This window comes from Vidua macroura, chromosome Z (genome assembly GCF_024509145.1).
Source record: "Vidua macroura isolate BioBank_ID:100142 chromosome Z, ASM2450914v1, whole genome shotgun sequence".
Lineage (NCBI taxonomy): Eukaryota > Metazoa > Chordata > Aves > Passeriformes > Viduidae > Vidua > Vidua macroura.
In genome coordinates, this window is record NC_071611.1 from 38,625,124 (window position 1) to 38,650,131 (window position 25,008).

The 25,008-nt window shown below is 36.2% G+C and overlaps 1 protein-coding gene across 1 annotated transcript in view; it reads left to right on the plus strand.

Moving 5' to 3' along the window:
- CPLANE1 (ciliogenesis and planar polarity effector complex subunit 1) overlaps positions 1 to 25,008 on the plus strand; it is a 60,083-nt gene that overhangs the window by 27,365 nt on the left and 7,710 nt on the right. Inside the window, exons 27-49 of the mRNA XM_054002472.1 lie at positions 606 to 757; positions 1,708 to 1,841; positions 2,402 to 2,484; positions 3,035 to 3,103; positions 4,356 to 4,358; positions 5,245 to 5,324; positions 6,169 to 6,237; positions 7,780 to 7,954; positions 10,107 to 10,364; positions 10,537 to 11,280; positions 12,153 to 12,319; positions 13,499 to 13,628; positions 14,473 to 14,527; positions 15,611 to 15,715; positions 16,194 to 16,286; positions 16,919 to 17,031; positions 17,275 to 17,473; positions 17,735 to 17,976; positions 19,305 to 19,395; positions 20,053 to 20,220; positions 21,622 to 21,652; positions 22,881 to 23,012; positions 23,847 to 24,009. Coding sequence (XP_053858447.1) covers positions 606 to 757; positions 1,708 to 1,841; positions 2,402 to 2,484; positions 3,035 to 3,103; positions 4,356 to 4,358; positions 5,245 to 5,324; positions 6,169 to 6,237; positions 7,780 to 7,954; positions 10,107 to 10,364; positions 10,537 to 11,280; positions 12,153 to 12,319; positions 13,499 to 13,628; positions 14,473 to 14,527; positions 15,611 to 15,715; positions 16,194 to 16,286; positions 16,919 to 17,031; positions 17,275 to 17,473; positions 17,735 to 17,976; positions 19,305 to 19,395; positions 20,053 to 20,220; positions 21,622 to 21,652; positions 22,881 to 23,012; positions 23,847 to 24,009 — 3,456 coding nt within the window. The remainder of the gene's footprint in view (positions 1 to 605; positions 758 to 1,707; positions 1,842 to 2,401; positions 2,485 to 3,034; positions 3,104 to 4,355; positions 4,359 to 5,244; positions 5,325 to 6,168; positions 6,238 to 7,779; positions 7,955 to 10,106; positions 10,365 to 10,536; positions 11,281 to 12,152; positions 12,320 to 13,498; positions 13,629 to 14,472; positions 14,528 to 15,610; positions 15,716 to 16,193; positions 16,287 to 16,918; positions 17,032 to 17,274; positions 17,474 to 17,734; positions 17,977 to 19,304; positions 19,396 to 20,052; positions 20,221 to 21,621; positions 21,653 to 22,880; positions 23,013 to 23,846; positions 24,010 to 25,008) is intronic.

Genomic DNA, 25,008 nt, shown 5'->3' on the forward strand with positions numbered 1-25,008 from the left:
CAGACAACTGGATAATTTCGTTTCTTTAATTAGCAGTACATGGAGTCAGAGAATACGTGAAAGGCTTTGAAGGAAGAGGGTTGTGGGACTCATGTTGAGAAGGCTTTTCTCCAATTTCAAAGTGTTTTTTTTTTTCTTACTTTTGATTTGTATTTTCTGGTTTTTTGACAAGTATTTTATTTCGAACTTAAAAATTTTGTGCATGCATCTAACCACAAAGTTATGTATTTTCTTTTGCCTTTCATACTATTTTCAGGAGTAATTTGAGAGTTCTGTATTGTCTGGATAAGACCAATCTTACTGTATATATTTGTCTTGATTATATTGTCATAGAGTGTCTTTGACAATTCACACTCAGTTGACATGAGAAATCTTTCTTATATTTCCTTTGGATAATTCAGAGGACCATTGCTTCACTTAATGCAAAAAGGGGAGAAGCTCATGTTTCACAGTCAACTGTATATCCAGGATTTCTTGGCTCTATAATAAAGAAAAGGCTATTAATTAAGTATAATCATTCTATATTAAGGTATTGTGGTTTTTTAAAAGTACCTGGTATTTTTTTTAACTAGTGAATTTCAATTAATCATTATTTTTATTAATAGTATCCAGATGATCAATATCTGAAAGAAATGGCATCCCAGTCTAGAACAGAGGAAGAAACTAGTATGGATGAAGGCTCTTCCACAATGACCAATTCTCCTCTTGATGTCCAGATTGTAAAAGTCTATGATAATATTTGTGAAAGTGATTTGGGGTAATTTATTTTTTTTAACCTAAGAATTCTAGTTGGTCATAATTCCTCTACTGAGCTGCATGAAGAGATCTACTGTTGTTATGTATTATATACATGTTTAATTTTGTGTGAAAAGTCAAACTTTGGGCATATTGATTACAGCTGTATGAAGCAAATTAAATATTCTTCATCAGCACATGTACATAATGTAGCTGTTGCATATTAAATGAATTATACATGGTTGTTTATAAACTTAATGACGTGGAAATAGAATCTAGATTTCCAGTATAATGGGTGTCATGATTTTCTCAAAGAATTCAGATAACTTCCCTTCTCTTCAGCATAATTTTCTTTGATTTGAGATGTGTGGTTCACAATGTAATCTAGCTATGTTCATAAGTGTGCATTTCAGAAAAAGATGGAAAAAGTAGTAAATATCTTACTTGATAATATCTTGCACTGTGTTCAAGATAAAGAATCCTTTACCTGAATTCCTCTGTGGCATTTCATCTTATATTGCAATAAAGAAAAAAATTGACCTCTAGTATTAGAATATATATGGAGAATGAGTTATATACATCTCTAGTATTCTGAAAATAATCTCTAGTATTTTGAGACATGATTATATGTCTTGTCTGACCATTTTCTATTTTTTTTCAATAAACAAAGTTCCTGTGAGGGAGATAAATGTAGCCTAAACCAGATGATTTTGAATACAAAGCACAGTTTGTGTGGCAACAGCCTGTCTGAAAGAGTGTACCTTTAATGGCACTAAGATATCACAGCTATACAAAAAACAATTAAGCTTGGTTTAAGTTACAGTCAGAGAGAAAACCTAAGTGAATATTGATTATCTCACAACAGTGTTTATTTTACAGTTAGGCACTAGCCTGCAGTCTGAAAGGAACAGCATACTTGTAGTGAGCCAGACACTTATGTTGTTGATTATGTTTTCTAATCCCTATTACCAGAATGTCTGCAAAGTCAAAATATTTTTATAAGAAGAAAATTAATCATGGAAATAATTCTGTGCCTCATATAACTGAAGACCTGAATGAAGTGGGACCATTTGTTCAGCAGGAGTTGGATGTAACATCAGAACAAAGTTTGTTTTAATGATATATCCTTTTACTATGATCTGACATATAAAGCAGTAGGAGTTCTGCATGAATACAATTTTATGTCCCTCTGTTTATTTAATCAAAAAAATGTAAATGTCTTCATTGTTCTATTGTAATTATTTTATCCAGTTTGCATTATAACTAAATTATATAAAATTGTTTTATCAAGACTTTCCAATTGCTTTTTCACTATGTCACTTTTTTTCTATAGACATAGAAAAATGTATGTTAACATATTCTACTCTCTCTTATACTTTCATTCCGGAAATATTCACACAACCATGCATAACACTTTGGAAATTTTAAGAGCTGAGTATGCGTAAATTTGTACCCTTTACTTAAGCTGGGGATTTTTTTACCTCTCTCTTTGGGTGCATGCATCAACACTAGTAAGAACACAAAATTAGAATTTGCAGAGGCAACTGTGAACACTTCACTCCACACTAGTGAAAAGTAGATTAATATGACCTGCTGTCAGAAATCATATAACAGTACTATAATCTATGTAGCTTTCTAATTTAGAGTAACTGTGTTTATATTGTAGAATTCTTTGAGGAGCCATATGAAACTTCAAAGAGCTCCGATAGCTCTGTCAAGATCAGACCTGAAAAACATCAGAGAGAACAGGCAAGTTGCCATACAATCATCAGAGATCATAGAAATATTTGTGTTTGGAAGGGACCTTAAAGATCATCTAATTCCAAACCCCCTGCCATCAGCAGGAATACCTTCCACTAAACCACATAATCCAGGGTCCCATCCAACCTGGTATTGAACATTTTCATGGATGGGACATTCACAGCTTCTCTGGGTAATCTTTTCCAGTGCCTCATCTCCTCACAGTAGAGAATTACTTCCTAAAATGTAATCTAAACCCATGCTTTTTCAGTCTGAAGTAATTCCCCCCCTCTCCTGTTACTATGTGCTTTTGTAAAAGGTCCACCTCCAGTTTTCCTGTAGGCTCCTTTAGATACTGAAAGACTTGCTCTGAGGTCTCCCTAGAGCCTTCTGTTCTTTATGCTGAACAACCCCAACTCTGTCAGCCTTTACTTGTGGGAAGGATGCTCCAGGTCCCTGAACACCCTTATTTCCTCTTCATTGAGATGCATCCCTCTTGAGGTTGGAGGAGGTGATTCTTGAGTACTAACCAGATTTCTTGTGCCCCTCTTCCTTCCAGGGTGCTATCCCATGGGACTCTACAAAGCAGGTCCCTGAAGAAGCCAAAGTCGGCTCTCCTAAAGTGAAGGTCAGTGGGTTTTCTGTGTGCCCTTCTTGCTGCCCTGAGGAACTCAAACTTCGCAACTAAGGCTGCCCTTGAGCTTCACATTGCCCATCAGCTCCTCCTTGTTGGTCAGAATGAGGTCCACCATAGTACCTCTCCTTGCTGGCTGTTCTGTCACATGTGGAAGGAAGTTATCAATGCCTTCTAGAACCTCCAGAATTGCCTGTGCTATGCTGTGTTGCCCCTCCAACAGATATTGGGATGGTTGAAATTCCCTATGAGGATTGGGGCTTGCAAACATGAGGGTGTTCCTATCTGCATATAAAGGACCTCATCTGCTTCATCTTCCTAGTTGGGGAGCCTTTCATCAGAACCCCACTGTAATGTCACCTGTCCCTGGCCTTCCTGTAAACCTGAGCCATAAACTCTTGGTCAAATCCTCATCTATCCCCAGGCAGAGCTCCATGCAGTGCAGCTAGTCACTGACACCCACTCCTCATCTTCCCTGCCTGTCCTTCCTAAAGAAAGAGCCTGCATCCATCCATTCCAACACTCCAGTCATCAGTGCCATCACACTACATGTCTGCAATGCCAGTAACATCGTACCTGGCAGACGTACACATTTCCAACTTTCTTTTTTTTCATGTGCTATATATGCTTGCATGGAGGCCCCCAATGAAGCTGAGTTACTGGCAGGGGTAGTGTGCAGCTCTTCAGGCGCTCTGTTGACAAGCAGCTCCTCTCCAGGCATCTCTTTCTGACTATGTCAAAAATTGCCCCTCCCCTGGCAACATTAGTTTAAAGGCCTCTTCCCCCTTGCCAAAACTATGACTGAAGGTGCTCTTCCCCTTCTCTGGTAGATGAACTCCATCAGCCCTCAGCAGACCAGGTTCTCAAATCATGTCCCATGGCTAAAGAAGCTATACCACTGGCTGTGGCACCAGTCCTGTAACCATTTGTTGATTCACCAGTTTCAAACCCTTTCAAACCCCTTCCTTTTGACTGAGAGGATTGACTGTGCACTCCAGAGCCCTCACTTCTCAGCCTGCTCACAGATGTGTCACTGGCACCTGTGTGAAACAACAGCAACAGGTAATAGTGGGCTGTACAGGGCTTGTTTGTCTCTCAGAGACATCCCTGACAGGAGCCCCAGGGGAGCAGTACCTTTCTAAAGGATGTGTCAGCCAAATGGGTGCTTTGTTACCTCTAGGAAGACAGTTACCTCCTACTACCACCCATCAACTTTCTTTAGTTGTGCTGATTCTAACACAGGGAGCAGGTCTGGCTGCCTTACTCAGCTCCAGCATTTCTCCTGATGTGACAGGAGAAATGTAAGAACATGGAAGCCTTGAGTTGTTATGAATACTATTTTCAAAGTATCCTGAATTCATCAATATATTTGTGAACTTGAGGGCTAAATTGTTTAGGGTTGGTGAATCTTCTTCCTTGCTTAATAATAAAATTAACAATTAAAAGGTAGTAAAGTGAGATCTGCTCCGAGCACTTTTGAAAATGTTTGTATGCTTTCATATATGTATTCATAGTAGATGTATTATATATTCATAAAATTGAATTGATTAAAAAAAAAATATATCAAGATCTTTATTTTACCTCTGTCTGAAAACTCAGTCTGGATTTATAAATAAGCCTACTTTTTTCATGCATCATTTTTGGTCATAGATATCTTTTTTTGAAAGTGGCTAACTGCAGAGCTGCTATGCTACATATTGTGATCTTCAATTTTTTCAATACATTTTACTCTAGTGAGTCTATGACGTGCAAAATCCTACATTTGTTTCATTTTCTTGTTTTGTAGATAGTTTGCACATAATGGGGTTGTTTCCACATTTTCATCTTTACCTAGGAGGTGTGAGATTAGCAGAATATATATCCAGGGTCCTACATGAATATTAATTTGGAACTAAAATCTCATAATAATGAGATTGTTTTAAGAAAGAAAGATTCTCAGGTAAATTGTTATATCTCTTTGTTGCTGATCTGTAACTGTCTTCTGAGAAGTATGTAATTTTGATTATTTTTAGTCAGATTTTTGTAATTGGATAATTTATCAAAAATATATTTGCCATAGGCTAAAAAACTTGTATTTTATTGAAGCAGGAGGGATAGAAAAATTTCAGATCTTTTCATCTTTTTATATTCAACAGGTTGCCGTTTCAGCTGTAGATAGTGCTGAAGAAGATCCAAACAAGAAAGAAACAAAGGAAGACAAGGCTGAACAGAATATGTAAGTGACTTGTTGGTTTTTTAAACTCTTAAGTCTTTTAACTTTGCTTAAAAATCTGAAGTAGTTTTGCTAATGATTGTATCCAGTGGTGTCTCAGGGGTTCCTGCTTTTGCTTATAGCAGCAAAACCATAGTTTGAAACAGTTTCAGTCATCTCCTATTTCATGTATAGGCATTTCACATATATGAAGGGCTGGGTTGATGAGTCATTATTTTAGTAACAATCTAATAAAACAAGCACAGTTTGTGGGAAGGTGTATTTTAAGAAAAGAAAATAACTGGAAAATGGAAAATCTTATCACGATGGCATATAAATAAATGTTCCTTGTGAAAGAATTTAAAATTACTTTTAGAAAGACTTGAAATCCTCTACTTTTTAAAATTACAGATTTTTGTTTTAACTGAGTGTAAGATGCCCTTCAAGAATTTATTATGTCATTGTTTTTTCTCTTCTGGAGATGCAGATTATAGTGATATTAACAGTATTAGTTAAATTGGATTGTCTCTTCCTTTGTCTACCAGAATCAACCTTTTCTTTGCCTGCTGTCTTGAATAGCTAGAACTTTTTCAGTGCTTTTGTTTGAGTCAGTTTCTGATTGCTAGGGGAGACAAAACATGAATGTCAATATTAGCCAGCTCAGATTGCAGTGTAATGCTTTAATGGAAGCACTGCAGATCTGTATAGCTTTGATCAGGTGCCTTTCAGGTACTTTATCTCATACTAATTAAAATACTTTTTCAGGAGGTTATGTGTATATTTATACACTCACATGTATAAAAAATGGAAACAGACAGCATAACAAATTATTGTAGTATTTGCAATACTATTTCTTCTCTCTTTATAGTATGACTAAGGTTGTTACTAGCACCCTTTTCTACTCATTTTCTTTAAAACAAGCTGCAGAAGTTCCTAGGTAAGATAAACCTATACTGTTTTATGTAATAAAACAGTATTTTTGATTTGAAGTAATGTGATGGGTAGTTTTGACTGCAAAATATTTGCAGGTGGAATGTATTGTACCTGCAAACTAAGTAGCTTATTCTAGAACTTTTTTGTACTATAATCCTTGAGGATCGTATGCTCTCATGTGTTGTCTGGAATATCGCATGATACAAATGTTAATTCAGAGCTACCAGATTTCAAGAGAAATGATAGTTTTGTTTTCTGGTTCTGGACAGAATTCATGATATGATATTACTATAGAAGATACTTGATTATATAGAACACCTGAACAATAATATTTTAAACTTATACATACATTTTAATTAAAATTAGTAAAATGCATCTCTCCTATGGCAACTGATAGATTTACATAAATATATACAAAATAAAGAGAATGTTGGAATTGGGAAATGGAGTCAGGAGTCAGTCTCAAGCTTTCAGTTCTAGAACAGTCCTCTATGAGGCTTTTTTCAGTTTAGAGGAAAATATTACCTATGCATACTTTTGGGCTCTATTTTCATGTATCTCTAATCTCTTTTCCTTCTTGAGCTTCTTATGCCGACTCTTTTCCAAAAAAAAATTTTACTTTTGACATTTCAGGTCATGCTTGCACATTCTAATTGCCTTCCAAAAGATTTCATATGCCCCTTCACACCTATTATGTATCTAAAGCTATTATTCATTATCAGTTACATTATGATCCTCTTTGTTCACATGGTTGGAGGCCATTCTGTACAATTGTAAAAAGTTCTCTAAGGGTTGCATGTATCCATAGCAATTTCAGCATTTTTCTTAAACAGAGAAACGTCTTTTGGGTCAATTCCTGTTGGTGTAAGTAAAGTCCTTCAGTTTCTTTATAGCTTAATGTAAATCCTAACCCTCTCTTCTTCATGTAAGGAATTCATGTCCTTAATATTCTTTAGCTACTAAAAGATCTTGTTATCACTGTGGGAAAATGTAACGTATTGTACGTGTTACTCCAATTTTAAATTATTTTCTTTAATCTGAAATCTTGTTACCTTTTAACCCCAAATATCTAAAGGAACATTACTTTAAGTCAAAATGAATCCACCTTCTTACTGCTGTGCGTTGAACCCAGGATGCAACACCTTCTTCCTTATTTCAACCAAAAATGTCCCACTTCATTTTCTGTCAGCTGTTTGACTTTATGACTAACCAGGCCTTTTTTCTGTCTTTTTTGTCAAATCGTTGTTTTCTACCTGTATCTCTAGTGACAATAATATTTTAGCTAAACTTGTGGCTACAAAATCAGGTAGAGCTTACATCTTTACTACTATTTTTTCATTCAGTATTTTAAGAAGTATTAGGAAATATGTCCTACATGTTCTCTGGTCAAGATCGTGCACTGTTAATTATTAAGTTGTTCCTACAAATTAATTATGTTTTTAAAATACACAGGTATCTTTAACATTTTTCTGGATTGATTTAAGACAACCTTGTATAGATGTTTTGGACTCTGAATGTTTTGTTTGTTCTTTTCTTTCTTAAGTAGTGCAGACACTGTAAGTGATTCTCAGCCTTCTGAGACTGCTGTGTCGACTATGTCAAGTCTTGCCTCCCATACTTCTGTTTGTGCAAAGAAGGCAGAAGTCCCTAGAGAAGAGAAACCAAGCACATCAGAAACTGTCAGGCAGATGCTGCAAGATGAAATGTTTAAATTAGTTCAGGTGAGGGCATCTAATTATTTTAAATAGTTTTTGTGGTACCAACTGTGTTGTTAAAAAAATTGAAATAGTTACTGTTTTACAGACCTTCTGTGTGTGGTTGGTTCGGGGCTGGCTAAATGCCAGTGCACCCAGTAGAATATACTTACTTATTTCCTGCTGTGAGATGGGATTAGGAGGAAGGCAAAGCAGGCTCAAAACTTCAAAAGGGTATAAAGAAAACTTTATTAACAGTAACTCAAAGAAAGAATAATAAGAACCAGAATAAAACCTTTAGAACACTTATCCTCCCCCTACAACCTTTTCTCTGTCACTCACAATGTACAGAAACAATTCAATCAGTTTATCACCTCTAGAATAGTCTTTCTTCCATTCGCTTAGGGAGGGGAGTTGCCCTTGCCATGCCATAGACTCCTCCACAAGAAACAGTTCTCTCATGGCTTTTAATGTCCACGAATAGCAGCCGCTCAGAAATCTGCTGTCGTGGAGTGGCTCCCATCTTTTGCAGCCTTCCTACCACTGTTTATGAGCCATGTCAACTTATGGGGTACTGTTTTAAGGATGAGGTATTCAACAGCAAAGGTTATCTTTATGTGTCTCTGAGATCATCATCTCTGGGAGCAGAGGTCTTCTTCTCTCCCTTGGGGCAAAGGGTCTCCATCATTCTTTTCTCTCTCTGTTCAAATTTCTCCTGGAATCACAACTACTTCAATATTTGCTTGCTTTAGCGTAGATGCCTGTGATTATATTTACAATTTGAACACTTCATCCCCCCATATTTTCAATGAGTTACAGAGAAAAAGAGTCTGATATATCAATTATATCTTCTCTATAGCCTTACAAGAGGATTTCAGCCCAAACCTGAGGCATCTCCTCAGCCCTCTCATCTGGGACTTGACTTCTTCTTACTGATCTTCATGTCTCATGTTCTTCTCTATGTTTCTTTACTCTGTCCTTTTCTCTTATCTGAGGCTGTATTGGAGGTTTGCAAGTCTTATCTGTGCCCTAAAAGAGTTAAGATCTCGCCCGGCGCCTGCAGATGCTTACGTGATCCCTGCCAGGGGTGTCCAGAGCACTTACAGTGATGGATTTTCAGGCCAGGATGGGGCTGTGTCAGAATCCCTGGGGGCCCAGGCCAGAATGTCAGCGGTTGCATGGCCGTTTTCCAGCCAACTGAACTGCGTTCAGTTCCAGCCGTGGTGCCACTCTCTGCACAGGCTACAGAGCTGCCTCTGGGGATTTTTTTGGCAACCACGCCGGGGGAGGGCCGGGATCTCAGCAGCCAGGGTAGGAATCAGGAACTGATGGCCTCCCTTCCCCGCAGCCGCTGGGCCCCCAGCCCAGCCCTCCCCAAGTCCCCCTGGGCCGAGCGGGCATGGCCCGGCCCCACGGCAGAGCCTGCCAAGACAGGGGGCCGGGCCAGCCTTGTTACCTGTTCCCAGGCCAGAAGGGAAAGAGAGAATTCCCGGCGTTTGTTCGTTTTTATGTGTGTGTTCACAGAGGCAGATCTAGTTTTTAATTGGCTCATTAATATGCTTATTCTCAAAGCTAGCTGGCAGTTGGTTTTGCTAGGCACAGAGGAAGCTCTCAGCAGCTCCTCCCAGAAAAAATCACTTCCATGGGTGGCTCCAGTGCAAAACCAGCACAGGTTGTTCTTTAAAGAGATTCCTAGTTCCATGTTAACCACTTTGAAACTTATTTTAGACTTAACTATTGCTTTTAATTCAAGAACATGAGTGATAAAATAATAGATCTTTGAGTGTGTTTTAGCTCACATAAGTCAATGTCCTTTAATAGTTTACATTTGGAAAAATTCTGATGCTGTAATAGCTTTTCAACTGTTCTAGGATTTAAGTGGTGGTAGTACGTTGAGCCAATTTTATGTGACCTTACATTTATTGAAATCTCACAAAAAATTGAAGGTATTCATTTTGCTTTAGTGTAACCTGTCTGTGGCAGGTATTTATTATATCTTACAAGGAAGTCCAATACCGTAAACAATTATACAAATTAATCATTATTGAATCATCCCATTATTAGGATGTTGTTTCTTTTGTCACCTAACAGTGAACAGCTCTAAGATAGCCTAGACAGTTTTGCTAAGATTTCTATTAAAGTTACTGGCATTGTTAACTTTGTTCATGGGTGTATTCAGCTCCAACAGATCAACTTCATGAGTTTAATGCAAATAGCACAGTCATCCTTCACCAGTGTGCCAAATGTGCAACAAGCATTACAGCAGCATCAGTTGGTTCACCTGGCAGGGAGCCAGCCTGCACACACTGCTGAAAGCAATGTTTCTCCAAAAACACAAGTGCCCACTCAAGAAGAAAAAGGAAAAACTGGTCAAGAGAGCTCTGTTTTTCATCCAAGGAAGAGTGTAGAAGATGAAAGCAGCAATGGTAGAATAAAAGTAGGTATATCCAAGCATAGTTTATGAAGACTGTCTAGTATATCTGGTATGTTATCTATCCTGTTGAGTCAGGAAATGTGTTAGTAGTGATTGGTGTAGATAAAAATATTTTTGTGCATATTTAGTGTATGGTTGATATGTAAGTACTGGTTTGTTTGCTTTTCTTGTTTAGAATCGTCTGGATATGAGTGCCTCTTTGACATTATTTGAAAGCAACAACAAGGAAACAGGATTAATGTCACCATCCCAAGATTTGCATTCTTCAGTGCCTACTAAACCACTTCATCTCCTAGCTCCTTCCTCAGGCATCCAGAAAAAAGTGAAGCTTATCCCTGTTGAAAAGAAAATTATTTACTCAAACGGATTTCCTTTGCTTAAGCTTGAATCAAGTTATAATGTCAAACCAGCATTTTTACATCCAACAGAAATCTCATCAGCATTTGCCAGGCCACCCCCAGTACCACGACTAGCTTGGAGTTCATCAGATTCCTTATGGAACCATCAGTCATCATATGCACAAAGAAAGAGTAAGGCGGAGGAAGATTTCCACAGAAGTAGATACAACCCTGAGACTTCAAGACAAAAGCATGAGAAAAAGGAGAGATGGGCAGAAACAGTGCGTAAGGGTCCTCCCAAACATCTGAATTCATATCAGTGTAAAGGACAGCTGGAAGATTTACCTCAGCCGCAGTTCCCTGAAAATGTGAATGTGTTCAAAGCACCAACCACTCAGAACCTGGCTGCTATTCCTCTGTTGCAACTTGATCCAGTACCTAGAGTTCCACCAGCTGTAAGGCAGCCAATCACTACTACTTTAATACCTGTTAAACCTGCAACAAAGAATGCTGACATCAGAGAAACACAGTGGGGTGCAGGAATACCTCTACTTCAGATTAATTTACCTCAGAAAAAGAAGGTACTGGATTTTAATAATATATTTTTCTAAGTTGTAGTGTTTTGTCAGTTTTATGGTTTCTTAGTCATCACAAATAATTTCATGTTTACAGACTTTGAATTTGAAATTTTTCAGCACAGGTACCAGGAGGGATCTAGAACTAAGGGTACCTGCTTATTGACATGTCAGTATGAGGCAGACTGCAAGCCTGGAAGTGTTTATCACTACATTAGATTGATTCTATATTCCATAGTTCATCAGTGTTCAGCCCACTGCTAATGAGTGTAAAGAATTTACTATCTAAAATACTAGACAATATTTGTACGGTAACAAACTAGGGTATTTTCCCATAGAGATTATAATAGATTTACTTACAGAAATAGAATGTGGTGAAAAATCCTTTTTTGCAGGGCAGAAATGGAATGGTAAAAAGCTTGGTAAGAAAATATTACAGATGCTGAATACTTGATGTTTTGAAAAATGTTATTTCTTATAGACTTACATACTTGCATATCCCAGTTGAGAAGAATGGAAATGCTTTTCCTTGAAAGATGCTTCTTCAGTCCTTGTCTACATTGGATGGTTCCTAACTTCACCCTGATCTACCTACATAAGAAATGCAAATATTAGTGAAATACGTTCTGTGGAGAAAATTCATGAGCTCTGTGGAGAAAATTCATACCTTTTAATTTTCAGAAAATAGTTTACACATGGACATATTGGCAGGGGCTCTGGTCTGATGCTGTTAATATTCCATTTCCATATTCTTAACAAAAAGTTACAGGAGTTTTGTTTATGTAACTGAAATCCAAACTGGACTTACTTTCTGGATCCAATCTGGGTTTCCCCTCCCCATTTTCTGTCTTTCTCTCTCTCTCTCTGAACCCTCTTAGGCACCAAATCTCATCCCACCTCGAGATCTCATTGCATTTGAGCAACAGCATAAGCATCATTCTGTGCCCAGTACTTCTTTTCGACAAGTTCAAGCCAAACCTATCCAGCTACTAAGAACTGATGTTGAACCATTTGAACGTAGAGATGTGCAGAACAAAAGAAAAAGGCAAGCCAGATTTTTAAAGTGGAACTTCATTTTGACAGACTAACTGGTAACCTGTACCTTCTAGCTTTGACATCAGAGAGTGTATTCTCTCAGCAGAGAATAAAATAGCAAATGTTCGTAAAGACACAGCAGAAGTGTATCATTAAGATCTGAGGAGTTCTAGCTCTTAGGAGATTGATAGGAAGAAGATTCAGAGGAAATGTTTTTCATTCCACTTTAAAGTCTTGTTGTCTCCTGCCTGTTTGCTATACACTCTTTATGAAATGCTTCACTCAGTTACATAGTGAATATAAGTAGACTGCTACTATTGTCTGGACTGCATATTGTCATCTTCAAGAAGGAAAGGATTATATGCTCCTTCAGTATAATGAAGTATGTAGGCTGGTTTTTTTTAATACAGACAGTGATTAAGAAAATTCCTGCTGAAGCTGAGATTTTTATGTTATTTATAACGTATAAAATTTGATCTATTTTATGTTAATTGATTGCACAAACAGTTGAAACAGTTTGTTTAAGATGCTTACATATCGTTGCTCAGTGCTTATAAAGCTGATAGTGTTCTGGAATAGAATACTTGGTTTCTTTCAGTTATGATGCTTCTGTCATTATGGAGCAGAGGCTCCAAGAGTAGTATTTCACTTGTAAAGTGAAAACTTGCTACACAAGTAACTGCAGATAGAGTTTAGAATACATTTTAATAGTATCTGTGGAAGTCATAGTTGCTGCCCTATAATCTACTTGTCACATATTAAAGAAGAAGCTACAGTTGCTGTTGTGTAATCTATTTGTCACGTAGTAATTAGAAAACTGCTGTGTAATTGAGGTTTGCTTCTTATAGATTCCTTATTGGCATTTTCTGTAGTAATTATTACTTATACACAAGATATAGATGTGAAATATTATGTGATTTGTAATATTTAATTTAAATAATTTATTAGACAATTAATAGATTTTAGTGTAATTACTGGTATTTGTATGGGTTCTACAACATTTTTGTGTAAATTTCAAGCAGGCAGAAACTGTGGTTTGAACTGATCTACGTGCAGCAGCTGTTTATATTTTCCTATCTTTATTTCAGTGTTTATTTCTTAATAGTAATATTTCCTAGAAAACAACGATAGGTATTGTTATTATTTCAGAGCACTTCTTACTCTTTACCTATAATTAATTTGTTGACAGTAAAAAGAGGCATAGTAAGAAACAACTGAAAGAGAAGGATGATGAGAAGAAACCAAGCGTGTCCTTCCGTCCAGATGACTCCATCATCAGTATTAGTGACACAGCAGTGGCTACTGAATCAGAGACTGGGGTATAGAATTATGGTTTTTTCTTAGCCTTTTTCCATTCCAGTATTAGCAGGAAAGAAAGAAGGAGAAAACTATAAACGAAACAATAATATACTTCTCTTCCAGGCTCTACAAACAGTATGCATGTTTTTAATTAATATACTTGCATTTTCTGTAAACAGGAGATAGATTTTTATAAAGGATGTGAAGGTTGTTTTTTTTTTTTTTTCCTGGAACATGAACTTGTCTGTTTTGATAGGATATAAGTCTGTATGTACATTTGTAGTAAATACATACAAAAATGTTAAAAATCAAAAAAGAAAATACATTTTTCCTAGTAGTAAGAGAAACAATGTGCAGCATTGGAATTTCAGTTTTGTCTCACTCCAGACTCTGAAAAAAGAAAGCTTTCATCAAGCCTTTTTGGTATCTTTTGGGGTTTATCCTTACAAATACCACATTTCAAGCTAGAACACTACCAGTTGGATCACTACCCAGAGCTGTGTTTCTGGTCTATACCATACTTTCTCTGAGACTTCACTGCAGCACAGCAGCTGGAGACCCTCACCAGACCTGGAGATGTTCAGGGTACAGCAGGGGTAGGATAAACTCAAAGAGGACTAAGGAATTTGTCATACTGCATGTCACTGCAAGGTACATAAGAGAATGTTACATAGTCAGTAAATTCCACGAAGTGGGAATAGATTGGAGGAATTAAAACAGGTTTTGAGAAAAGTGACAGTTAGTTCTGTTTTTTCCCCAAATCATTACTCATATGAGGTATATTGGATAGTTAATATCACCAAGAAAGCCTTTAATCTGCACTGGAATTGTTTTTAAAGATGGTTCTTTTTTTCCTTATATTAGGATCACAAACCAAAATTGACATCTTACATTCAGGATGTTTTTTTCATGTCAACGGGCAAGTACAAATCTTTTTAATGCTTTGAGTACGCAAATAAAAAAAAAAATCAAGGAGCATTAGTCTGTTAGAATTCACAGTAAAACTCTGCAATAATCCACATTAAAAACTAGGATAATGTGGTCTGTGGGCAATAGAGCTTTCTGCCTTAGGGGTTCTTTCCCCAGACCTTTCAGGATGTACAACAGGTGTCCAGAATTTTTGGGAGACACACGTTTTTTTTGGAATTGGTATGGAGAGAGGTGCAGGCAAATTTAAGATCTTGTACAAATTATCTGAAGATTCAGAATAGTTTTCCCAAGAATTTTAGAAGTATTTTAATTTTTCTTCAGAATGAGTGATATTGTATTTATGTTTACAAACAATAGAGTTAATGAAATAATAACAGTATGTCAAGTTAATTTAATTAGCTGTGGTTGACAGTGATTTCTGTTCATGTGGTTAATCAAAATAATTCTGTAAACATTTCTAATCCTAAATTTTTAATGTATTTTAAAATTATATTATTCAAACATTATTTGCCTGCATATTCTAATTACACAAAATTTAGAGATCTTGTAAAAGAAATTCAATGCATGCGATGTTTCTAGTCTGCAATACGAAGACCAGGCCTGTGGAAATATTTCCTTCTTTATATAGTATGTTAATTCATGACAATACTCAGTTCTGTCACAGGACAAAATGCAATTCATTCTCTGAAATTTGGCCTTAAAGAAATGCAAACTCTGTAGAAACAGCAATAAAGAAATGAAGACATACATGTCATGAAAGTTCCTCCCCTCTTTTTGGAATGTGAAGCAGACTGTTACTGTTCAGCATACTAAAATATCTAATATCTAAACTGAATCTTGGTTTTAAGTCAGTGTAACATTGTAAGTGTCAGTTGTTTATTCACATAAAGTTGGTAGCATGAACTTTTCTTGGAATCATTTATGAGATATGCTTAGAGACAAGTTAAAATTATCTGTCATAAATACAAGTAAGAAAATTGGAGTCTGTAATTGTGAGTTAGTATCATTGCTTTCAAAGATGTCTGATTTTTAGTTCGTTAATAGACACCTATTTTGTATTACCACATTTTAGATGCAATGGATAAAGAAAGTATTACCTCAGCAGATCTACATTATTTGGCTTCTGTAGGAAAAAAACCAGCAGAAACTCAAGATGCAAGTACTAATACTGACCCAGGTAAGTGCTACATGGGTGATCTACAGAAACCAACTGTTTCTGGTATTGCTTCTTGATTAGTTATGCTATTTGATCAGTTTTCAAAATGTAGCAGGTTTGTAAAGGGGACACAGATTTTTGTGCAGTTTTCTTGTTTCAAAAAGAATTAAATGAAAACAAAGGAATATAAATTATAAAGCAGTAGTTAAAATAATTATAACTAAAAATATTACTGATGCAATAATGTAAGAGTCTCTTCATGCTTTCTGTAAGTCAGTTCTGCTGCGACTTTTTCTGAAAGCTTGTTTTAACTTGACTTTATCTAAATGCATTTTAGACAATGATTCACACTTGACTGAAATTGCTTCTTTTCCTCTTCCTCCACTTTTCTTTGATTGTAAACTGGCAAATCAGAAATGTACACTCAGATAATGCCATTGGTATCTTTTCTGTACATAAACTCATGCATTCTGGTCTTCTTTTTTTTCTTCCAATCAAGCACTCAAATCATATCAGGACTGTGGGATCAGTGGTGGAAATGAGATTTCCAAAGTTCAAAAAAATGAGCTGGTCACGTCTGTTCCTGCATCAGGTGTGGCTGCATTTGTTGTTCGGGAAGTCTATAAAAGTGTTACTGTTCTAACATGGGTTTTGTACCTGAGATAGCGTAATGCAGGGTGTGGATAAAATGCTAATTTATCTGACTTCTTGAAACCCAATCCTTATTATGTGGATTTTAGCTTGATTTTAGTGCCCACTTGATCTTTAGATTTAGTGTCATGTAGACCAAGTGAATTGATCAGTAGGATGTTAAAACAGATCACATGAAATTTAGCTGCAGTGGCATTGTTCCATGAATACTTTACATAGATTTCAGTACCCAACTATTTTCCCTATGGTACCAAGAGAGCATACAAATTTTTCCATTATTGTAAAATTCAGCAGTGTTTTTCTATTTGAAGATCATTTTACTACATCACATGACTCATTTGCAGATAGTTTTATTAGAGGTTTCCATCTGAATAATCTAATTTCTTTGGATTAAGTAAAGATGCAGATTATTTTACCTAAGTAGGAGGGACTTAGATATTAATAGCAATCTAGATGACAGCTTAGTCAAAGCTTTTCTTATCTTCTAGAGAATGCAGAGCTGTTTCTTAATAGTCTGAAGTTTTTGTGACTTTTACTGTAAATATAATACTGACTATTATTATTTCCTTGTAGAATCATCCAGTTCCTCTGAGATACTACTGCCAGACATGTATTTAAACCTGAGTTTCCCCACTGAAGTGAATGAGAAACCTTTACCATCCCTTCTGTCAGATGCACCTGATTTGGTTAGTGATCTAATGTACATATGGCTTAAATGCATTTTAAGTATCCTGTTTGTCTTCATGAATTTGGGTTCTTTGTATCTGCCTGAGTCAGTTGTGTAATATGGTAGGGAAAATTATATTTATTTTGTTCCCAAAACAAAAAGCTTATCATCTACAAATGTCAAGAGGTAATGGTGAGCACTGCACTATAAGCAGCTCATTCAAAACACATACTGTATAATTCTTCATTATCTTGTTGTTTAGCATAAACGGGAGTATATCAGTGTGATTGACATTAAAGACAGTGACATCCTTAGCAATTTGCCCATGAAATCTGAGTCTGCAGAAGAGATAGCTGCTTCACAACAGAATGAGAAGCTTGAAATTCCATCTACTGCAAAACTTCATCACAGAGCAGCTTCTCTTACTAATGCAGTTCCACCTGGAGCCCTTGAGAAGCAAGGTAAATAATTTCAGATTTAAATCCAAGAAAAAGTAATACTCTTTTGTTGTAATACTCCCACAGAAAATCTGCAGCCTTTTCCCAATTAACCTCATGGTTTTTTAGTCTTAAACATAAACATTGATACATTTGACTTATTTTGTAATGATTCTTGCCTTCTAAAACACCCTATTAGATATGGAACATTTATGCCTAATTACTTACTGTATTCAGGTGCTTGTGGTTTATTTAGTGGTATTGGTACTTTTTTTTTTTTTTAAGATGATCATCAGAATAATGTGTCAAACAAATTGCAAAAGAAAGATAAATCAGATTATGCTACAAATATTGTAACTTGGAACACAGCACATGAAGATGGAGGAATTCTTCCTTCTGCAGGACTTCCATCCAAACTAATTGCAAAAGAATACTTTTCCACAAAGCAAAATGAAGTGTTTATGAAATTACAGATGCTAGAGACCATTGTAGAAAATATGGTGCAGGATTTCAGAAATTGCGAAATGGTGAGTGCTAACTTGGTTTTTAAACAGTTTCTTTTTTTAAACTAAAGACAAAACTTCCATTTTGGAACAGTGTGTTCTCAAATCTGCTTAGCATCTGTTGAAAGATATTGAGAATAATATTTTATATAGGTATATAAATGTTTATTATATATTTGTAACATTATATATAATATATATAAATATTATCTATATTATAATAGAAGTTTTACATATATGTATATACAATGTTCTTTCATATTTAGTGCTGAACCTGTTGGCTGATATGGTTGCTTACAATGGACCAAATGTTGGCTAGAATGGTGATGTTATTAATGAATGGGCAGAACATATTTAATTTTTGTGTAACTGAGTTCAGGCTGAGCAGGAGACCTTTTTTGGCAAAGACTTCTGCAGTTGTACCTCTGCAAAATATTGTGTGATTATTTCTGGAACCTGATCCAATTTGTTTCATAAAATATTTGCATTTTTGCCATCTTCATAAATCCTAATATGGAATTAAAATAAAATTGGGCTGTGATGGATTTTTTAGGTCTCTTCTAACTCAGGGTATTCTATGATTCACAGAAATGTAAAGACCTCATTGTGTCACACACAGTTATTACACTCAGGTGGATTATTTAATCACGTTCTTCATCAAGGTTGTTATTTAAGTCAGATTTTTAAAAAGACCACTGTAGGGAAAAAAAAATCTTGGTATATCCTGTTTTGAGGACCAGTGTTTCAGCATTTCATAGCACCTGGGTTTTAAAACTTCTGGGTATCTAGCCAAATCCTGAAGAAAACCCCTTTTTTTCCCCCTGTTTTTTTAGTTCATACTAGTTGGTCTTTCCTTTTGTAAGAATTTCTCATGTATTACATGTCAGTTATGAGATTTGTTCTTTTTGAGACTATTACTCAGTAAAATGTCTCACTCTGGGTTAGTTTTAGTTTTCATTTTCTAGTTTGAAACTTTAGACTTATGAAGATGATGGAAGTATTTTAATATCTGTGGGTTTTAGATAAAATATATATTGGAAAACTTCAGCTACTTTAAACATAATATGATTGGTAGGAGTAAAACTGTTCAAACAAATAATAGTGTTTATATGTATTTTCCTCAAAGTAAGTATCCAGAATATTGTAATTCTTCTGTGAAATTAATCTACTTGAGCTACTTTGATTCTTGAACATTTTTGTTTGTTTTCAGTCAGAAAATTGCATTAAAATGTTCAAAAGATTCTGACAAGAAAAATATATTTGAAGTGGACTTTGCATTAATATCTATGGTGTATGTCTCAGAAATACCTTGAAGAAAGTATCATTACCTAGTTTTTGGGTTTCACTTACAGTTAGTGAAGCTAATAGATTCTGAAATGGATGCTGATTCAGACCTTGGTGGTCATCCTGCAGTCTCTGAAGCTACTGGAGTCACTGGTGCTGGTATGTGTCCAATTAACAGAAGGCTAATAAACTTGCCACGCAAGTTTATTAATGCAGTATGCATCTTTAATAAATTTTAGTTACCATGGACATTTAATGCAATCCCTAAAGGTGTTACTGAAATATGACCCAAAAATACCACAGAAACAAATAAAATAAAAGATAGCCAATCTGAATATTGAGTTATAATATCTACTGGTTTTATTGAAATCTTACATCAGCTTAAATGCTTACTAGAGCAGATGTATTGAATGATTTATTGTTTATTTAACAAATAACTCTGTATTACCTACTTATAGCTACTGGCCTGTGCCAAGAACATAGTCTAATCTACTTATGGAGTTAAAACAGAGCCAAGCAGTGGAACCAAATCACGGCTATATCCGTAATCATACGTAAGACGGTATTTAGGATGTCCTTTAGACTCACACAGAGCAACTGCTGGTCTGGTCATTTTCTTTGTGTGCCCAGGACTGGTTCATACAGCACAGTCCTGGAGGTGCCCTTTCACAGGGAGGCACAGCTGATCCAGATCCAGGCTGTTGTAGGTGACAGATAAATTAAAAATGCCACTAATCAAGATATACAAGGGATAGTTTCTGCATTGTGAGGATTCGCCATTGGTCTTCACTAAGTACAATTTTTTTTTCCCCACAGAATCAGAACATCATTTGACAGGCATGAATTTTGAAGATGTTATAGATGACCAAAAGGAGAGCTTCAACTTGAAATATCCTATGCCCAGTTCTACTACAGCGGATGCACACTCACCTGCCTCTGCAGCCTTGGCTTCTAAGTCTCCCAGTGGTCTGAAGTCACCTTCTGGTATAATCTTTATTGTATATTTTTCCCCTTTGCATCTTTTAAAAATAAGTAAACCTTTTCTTCATGCTGTAATACTTCCTCATGTCTGTTACACAGAATGTTACATAATGCCAATGAGCTCATTAAAAGCAGGCATAAGTCTTTCTAGATTGCATTATTTAGAATGGCTTTGTTGATGTGCTCTGATAATGAGTTTATGACATGACATAACAGTATCACTAAGCTTTGAAGACAATTCAGCAGTGAATCATACTTGCACTCAAATTCACTGTTACTGAAAGAAAATAGTCAGCATTGGGCCTGTTTCTGAAGCCTGTCACTGTGTTGATGTCTATGGTATCACAGAACACTCAAAGCTTCCTCCAAAAGCTGTTTTGATCATCTCTGTCACCTGCCTATGTCTAGAGAGGTGACATCTCTGTTAAATCCAACCTACATCAGCAAAATCAATTGATTTATTTCTCTGTACAGTAACTACTATCTATGTCTTGAAAGATTATTTTATGATGTCTAATAATTTTGAAAACTGAGGGTAAATTGATTTTTGTAATTATGAAGACTGCGGTAGCATTAAAAGGAGGAGGAAAAATCATTCTGCAAGTAACCTGTTTCCTGAGGTTAAAAATGCAGTTGTATTATTTTCTCTATGTACTGCCTGCATTGCTTGCAGTCAGGCTCCCGAAAGTGGTATGTGCTTAGTACATGTGAATGTGCATTTGACAGCCACATTTACAGCAATCTGTCTTAAAAGGTATTAAAACATGATTCCTGTGTCTGTATATAGCACAAGTGAATCTCAAATAGTACACACAGCCAGTTAAGTTTTGAAAACAGTAATAGAGTTTTCTAAGTATAAACTTTTTATTTGCAAGCTAAGAAAACTATAGGTGATACTAAGTTAGAACTATAATTTTTTGAGATGGAGAGATTAGTTTAGGAGAGGAAGCATTACTCTTCCTTCCAAGACAGCCATACTGCTCTTCAGTTGCATCTTCTAAATTCCAAGCTTCTTCTGAGTACCTGAATTCCTCAAGTAAGTGTCAAGCATTAATTTTCCAAGAAACATTGTATAATTAATTGGAACAGACTATTTCCAGTTAGCTGATCATGGCAGAAAACTGTCAACAGTGACGATATCTTCCTAGCAAAACTACCCACAAAAGCCAGGAGCTGTTAATTATTGCTCTCTGGAGCCTCTGTGCTCACTTGGCAGTCAATGACGTGTTGTCTCACAGGCTGTTAAGCTTATGTACAATATTAATTTATTTTTAATGTCAACTGTTGAATGTCAATTGAGGTTGACATGTTTCTATATTTTATCCCACAGTCTGTTTAACATATGTATGATTAGTGTATGTACAAGTGCGAAGTTATTACTAATAAGGATTGTTTCTGTTTCAGGTTCTCACGTGTGCAGAGATATGTGTCCTGGGTATGTATTTTGAGACTGGTGTTATTGACAGTTTACCAAAAAAGTGACTGTCAGGGTGGAATCATCACTTTATAAAAATCAAGGCATTAATTTTCAAACTTAATAAAACCCCTTTTGTTAGCTAATTTCAGGCATTTACTCTGACTTTTGTGGTGCCTGTTAGATTTACTTCATGCACAAGCTCTAGAAGCATTCAAAGTTCCTTTCTAATTAGAAGTATTGGAGCTATTAATGTAGATGGTGCTCATGTCTGTGTGCATTTGTTATTTCTTCTATTTGCAAACCACTTTTTCAGCAAAATACATGAAACTGCTGTGGGTAGTTTTCCATGAAGGCCAGCTATCACCAGAAAGTTTTTAAAGTCTTACTGTGTGAAAAGTTTAAAGAAACAGCCTGAAGATTTAAAAACTGGAAAGAACCTATGCATTAAGTAAAATGGTCTGACATATATATTTTTACTTTTAGCTACTGTTAGTCTTCCTCATCCAGTAGAAAAGAGTAGCTGGTTTCTTTTCTTCCCGGTCATTCTGCTCCATTACCCATCTTTATTGCTTTGCTTGAAGCATAGCAGTAAACTGAATGCTTTATCCTATTTTTCTAGTATTTTAAGTGGAACTGGTTGTTGTGACTGAAGTGGAATAGGAAGTGATTACAATAAGGTGAAGTATGAATGTGAGGCAAAACTTTAGCAGATACTGATAGCTTGTAGTCCTAAACTATGAGATTTGGTTTTTACTGGGAGCAATTGATTGAAAGAGAGGAAAGAAATGGGAAGAATTTAGGTGAAGCTGTGCTCTCACTGACACCAATTCTTGCTCAAAAGATCATTGAGATTTGGGTACCATTGAAACCGGTAGCACCCTATAACCTTATCTCCTCATGGGCAGCAATACATACCCTCTGGTGCTCCTGGCTGCTAGGCTCAGCCTCCTGTGGGCCAGCCATGTTCACACACCACAGCAGAGCTCAAGCATTTCACTTGTGGATCATCCTTCTGATGGAACAATCAGGTCTTGCTCCTTCTGTCCTCATCAAAGCTCCTTCTGTCCTCACTCAAGTGTACTAGTCCAGTGGAGATGTGGGGAAACAATATTCAGTCCAAAGGCTCTATGTAAAACAGCCTGGATATTGTTGTTTTAAATATAAAAGGAAGGGGTTTAGCTTGTTGTTTTTACAGGAATGGTCAACATTAATTTAGTAACAACTTTTTCCCCTACCTAACATCAAGCTCTTTAGAAGATCCCCTGCAAATTACTGGTCTGAGTGACGTTACTGATGTGGTGAATAATTGTGTGGAAGAAAGTGACACCTCTCTGCTGGAGCTGGGCTTTGCAAGAGCACAGGCTAAGAAAACCTTTAGGTAATACCATAGCTGGTTTTTGTTGTGTGTTGCTTAAATAATTTTAACCCTGGTTATTCTTGTAGTTCACACCCTGTAAACAATGGAAGCAAGTATGTGGTTTGATGGTAATGGGACTAGAATTAGAGCTTTTAATGGCTACAAATCTACTAGTCATTATTGTCAAATGTACTAATTCTAGTATTCTGGTTTTGAAATTCTTTCCTTCCCATTTTCTTTTTCCTTTCTCTGCTAGGTATAGGCTGGAGCACAACTGTTTTTATACAGCAGATTCAGTTCAGACCTTCAGGTCTTTTAAAGCAGTTCTGAAAGACAGAACAGAAGTTTCCTGCCAGTGGCACAGCAGTTTCAGAAACTTCCAGCCCCAGATTCCAGCTTGTCATGCTCCCCTCCTTGCTGGAGATTTCTACACCTTCCTGACTGGCAGTTATAAAATCAGCTGTGTTCTTTCCTGAGAGAGGTCAAAGTGACAGCTATTTCCTACTGCAGTTTGTGATATCAATTGCTGACAAGGCAAAATAATACAGCTGTTCAGGTCACCAGTCTGCTGCATTGGTGATACAGTTCCCACCAGTTTAAGCTCTAGTTCTATTATCTGAATGTAGTGATAAGTGAAAGAAAAATTTTAGGAAATGTCTTGAAAATTACTTGTTTACCAGGATTTTATGTAGTAGGATTTTACAGAAGAAAACTTCCCCTCTTGTTCATTACATATGCTTCCAGCTGTGTCAGAATTATAAAGGATTTTCAATATTTTTTGTTATATCATGTAGTTGCCATTGTTTACAGTTTACAGGATGTGCTAGATTATTTCCTGTTTACATCTGCCCTTAGGGTTCTTGATTCTGCTTCTGGGCATTCTCAAAGAACAGAAAAGGAAAGGAAAGAGATACAAACATGGATGAAAAGAAAGCAAAAGGAAAGAATTAGAGAATATTTGAAGAAACTGAATGAACAAAGACAGAAAGAACATCAACCATTCAACCCAAGAAAGAATGTAAGAATAAGAGGTGTATTGAAGAGTAGCTGTTACTTATTATACAAGTGTTGATTATTCAGGTTAGATAATATAAAGGCTGGGAGTGGTTGTTTTTTTTTTTTTTTTTCCTATTGTAATATAGGGTTTCTACATGTATGATTGCATTTTGCTGGAGCTGGCCGTAGTTGGGTCAGGTAAGTAAATACACCTGTGTTCTTCACAGGCTGCAGTGGTGACCATTGGCTGCAGGTATATTACAAAGTAATGCAGGTGGCCCTCAACTGTAATGGATACAGCTGCAACATTAACTGATGAGAGATGTGTTTTCCAGGGAGTGATAGCTCCAGCAGTTCTTAAGATGTGTTTACACCTTGTTTCATTTTCCTACAAGCCTCTCAGAGAATTTAAAAAGTGGAGTTCAGATGCCAGCATACTTTACAAACATGGCGGGATACTGAGGGCAGCTGTCACTGTCATTCACCCACACAGGGGTGCATGCAAAAATCGTAAGGGTCAGCAGAGATGCTAGAATATGCCTTATATTCTATATCTTATAGATATCTGATATATTCTATATCTTACGAATTTTTTTTGTTGAAGGCTGATTTCAATGAACAGTCCACTCACAGAATTTTTTAAATTTTCAATGTAATTAGTAAAAACACATTTATGCCTGATCTGGAAATTTTTCTGTGCTGGAAATACTAGAAAATTTTCAAAACCATACAAAAGCAGTTCAAGAGACATTTTCAAATCAGTATTAACTCTTAAAATATGCATTTGCCATCTGGATGCCTTCAGGACCTGAAAAGACCCTGCTGAGTCACAGGAAGCTCTAGAGTTACAGGAGATGACAACACCAAATATATTTCTATACTTTCTACTTATTGAATTTAGGATATGCTGTAAATACTTCCAGGCTGAAGCTCTACTTATTTTAACTCCCAAGCAGCAATTATGTAACATACACAAGTTCCCTGTGACTAAATAATTCCATTGTATTCACTTTCAGAAAGA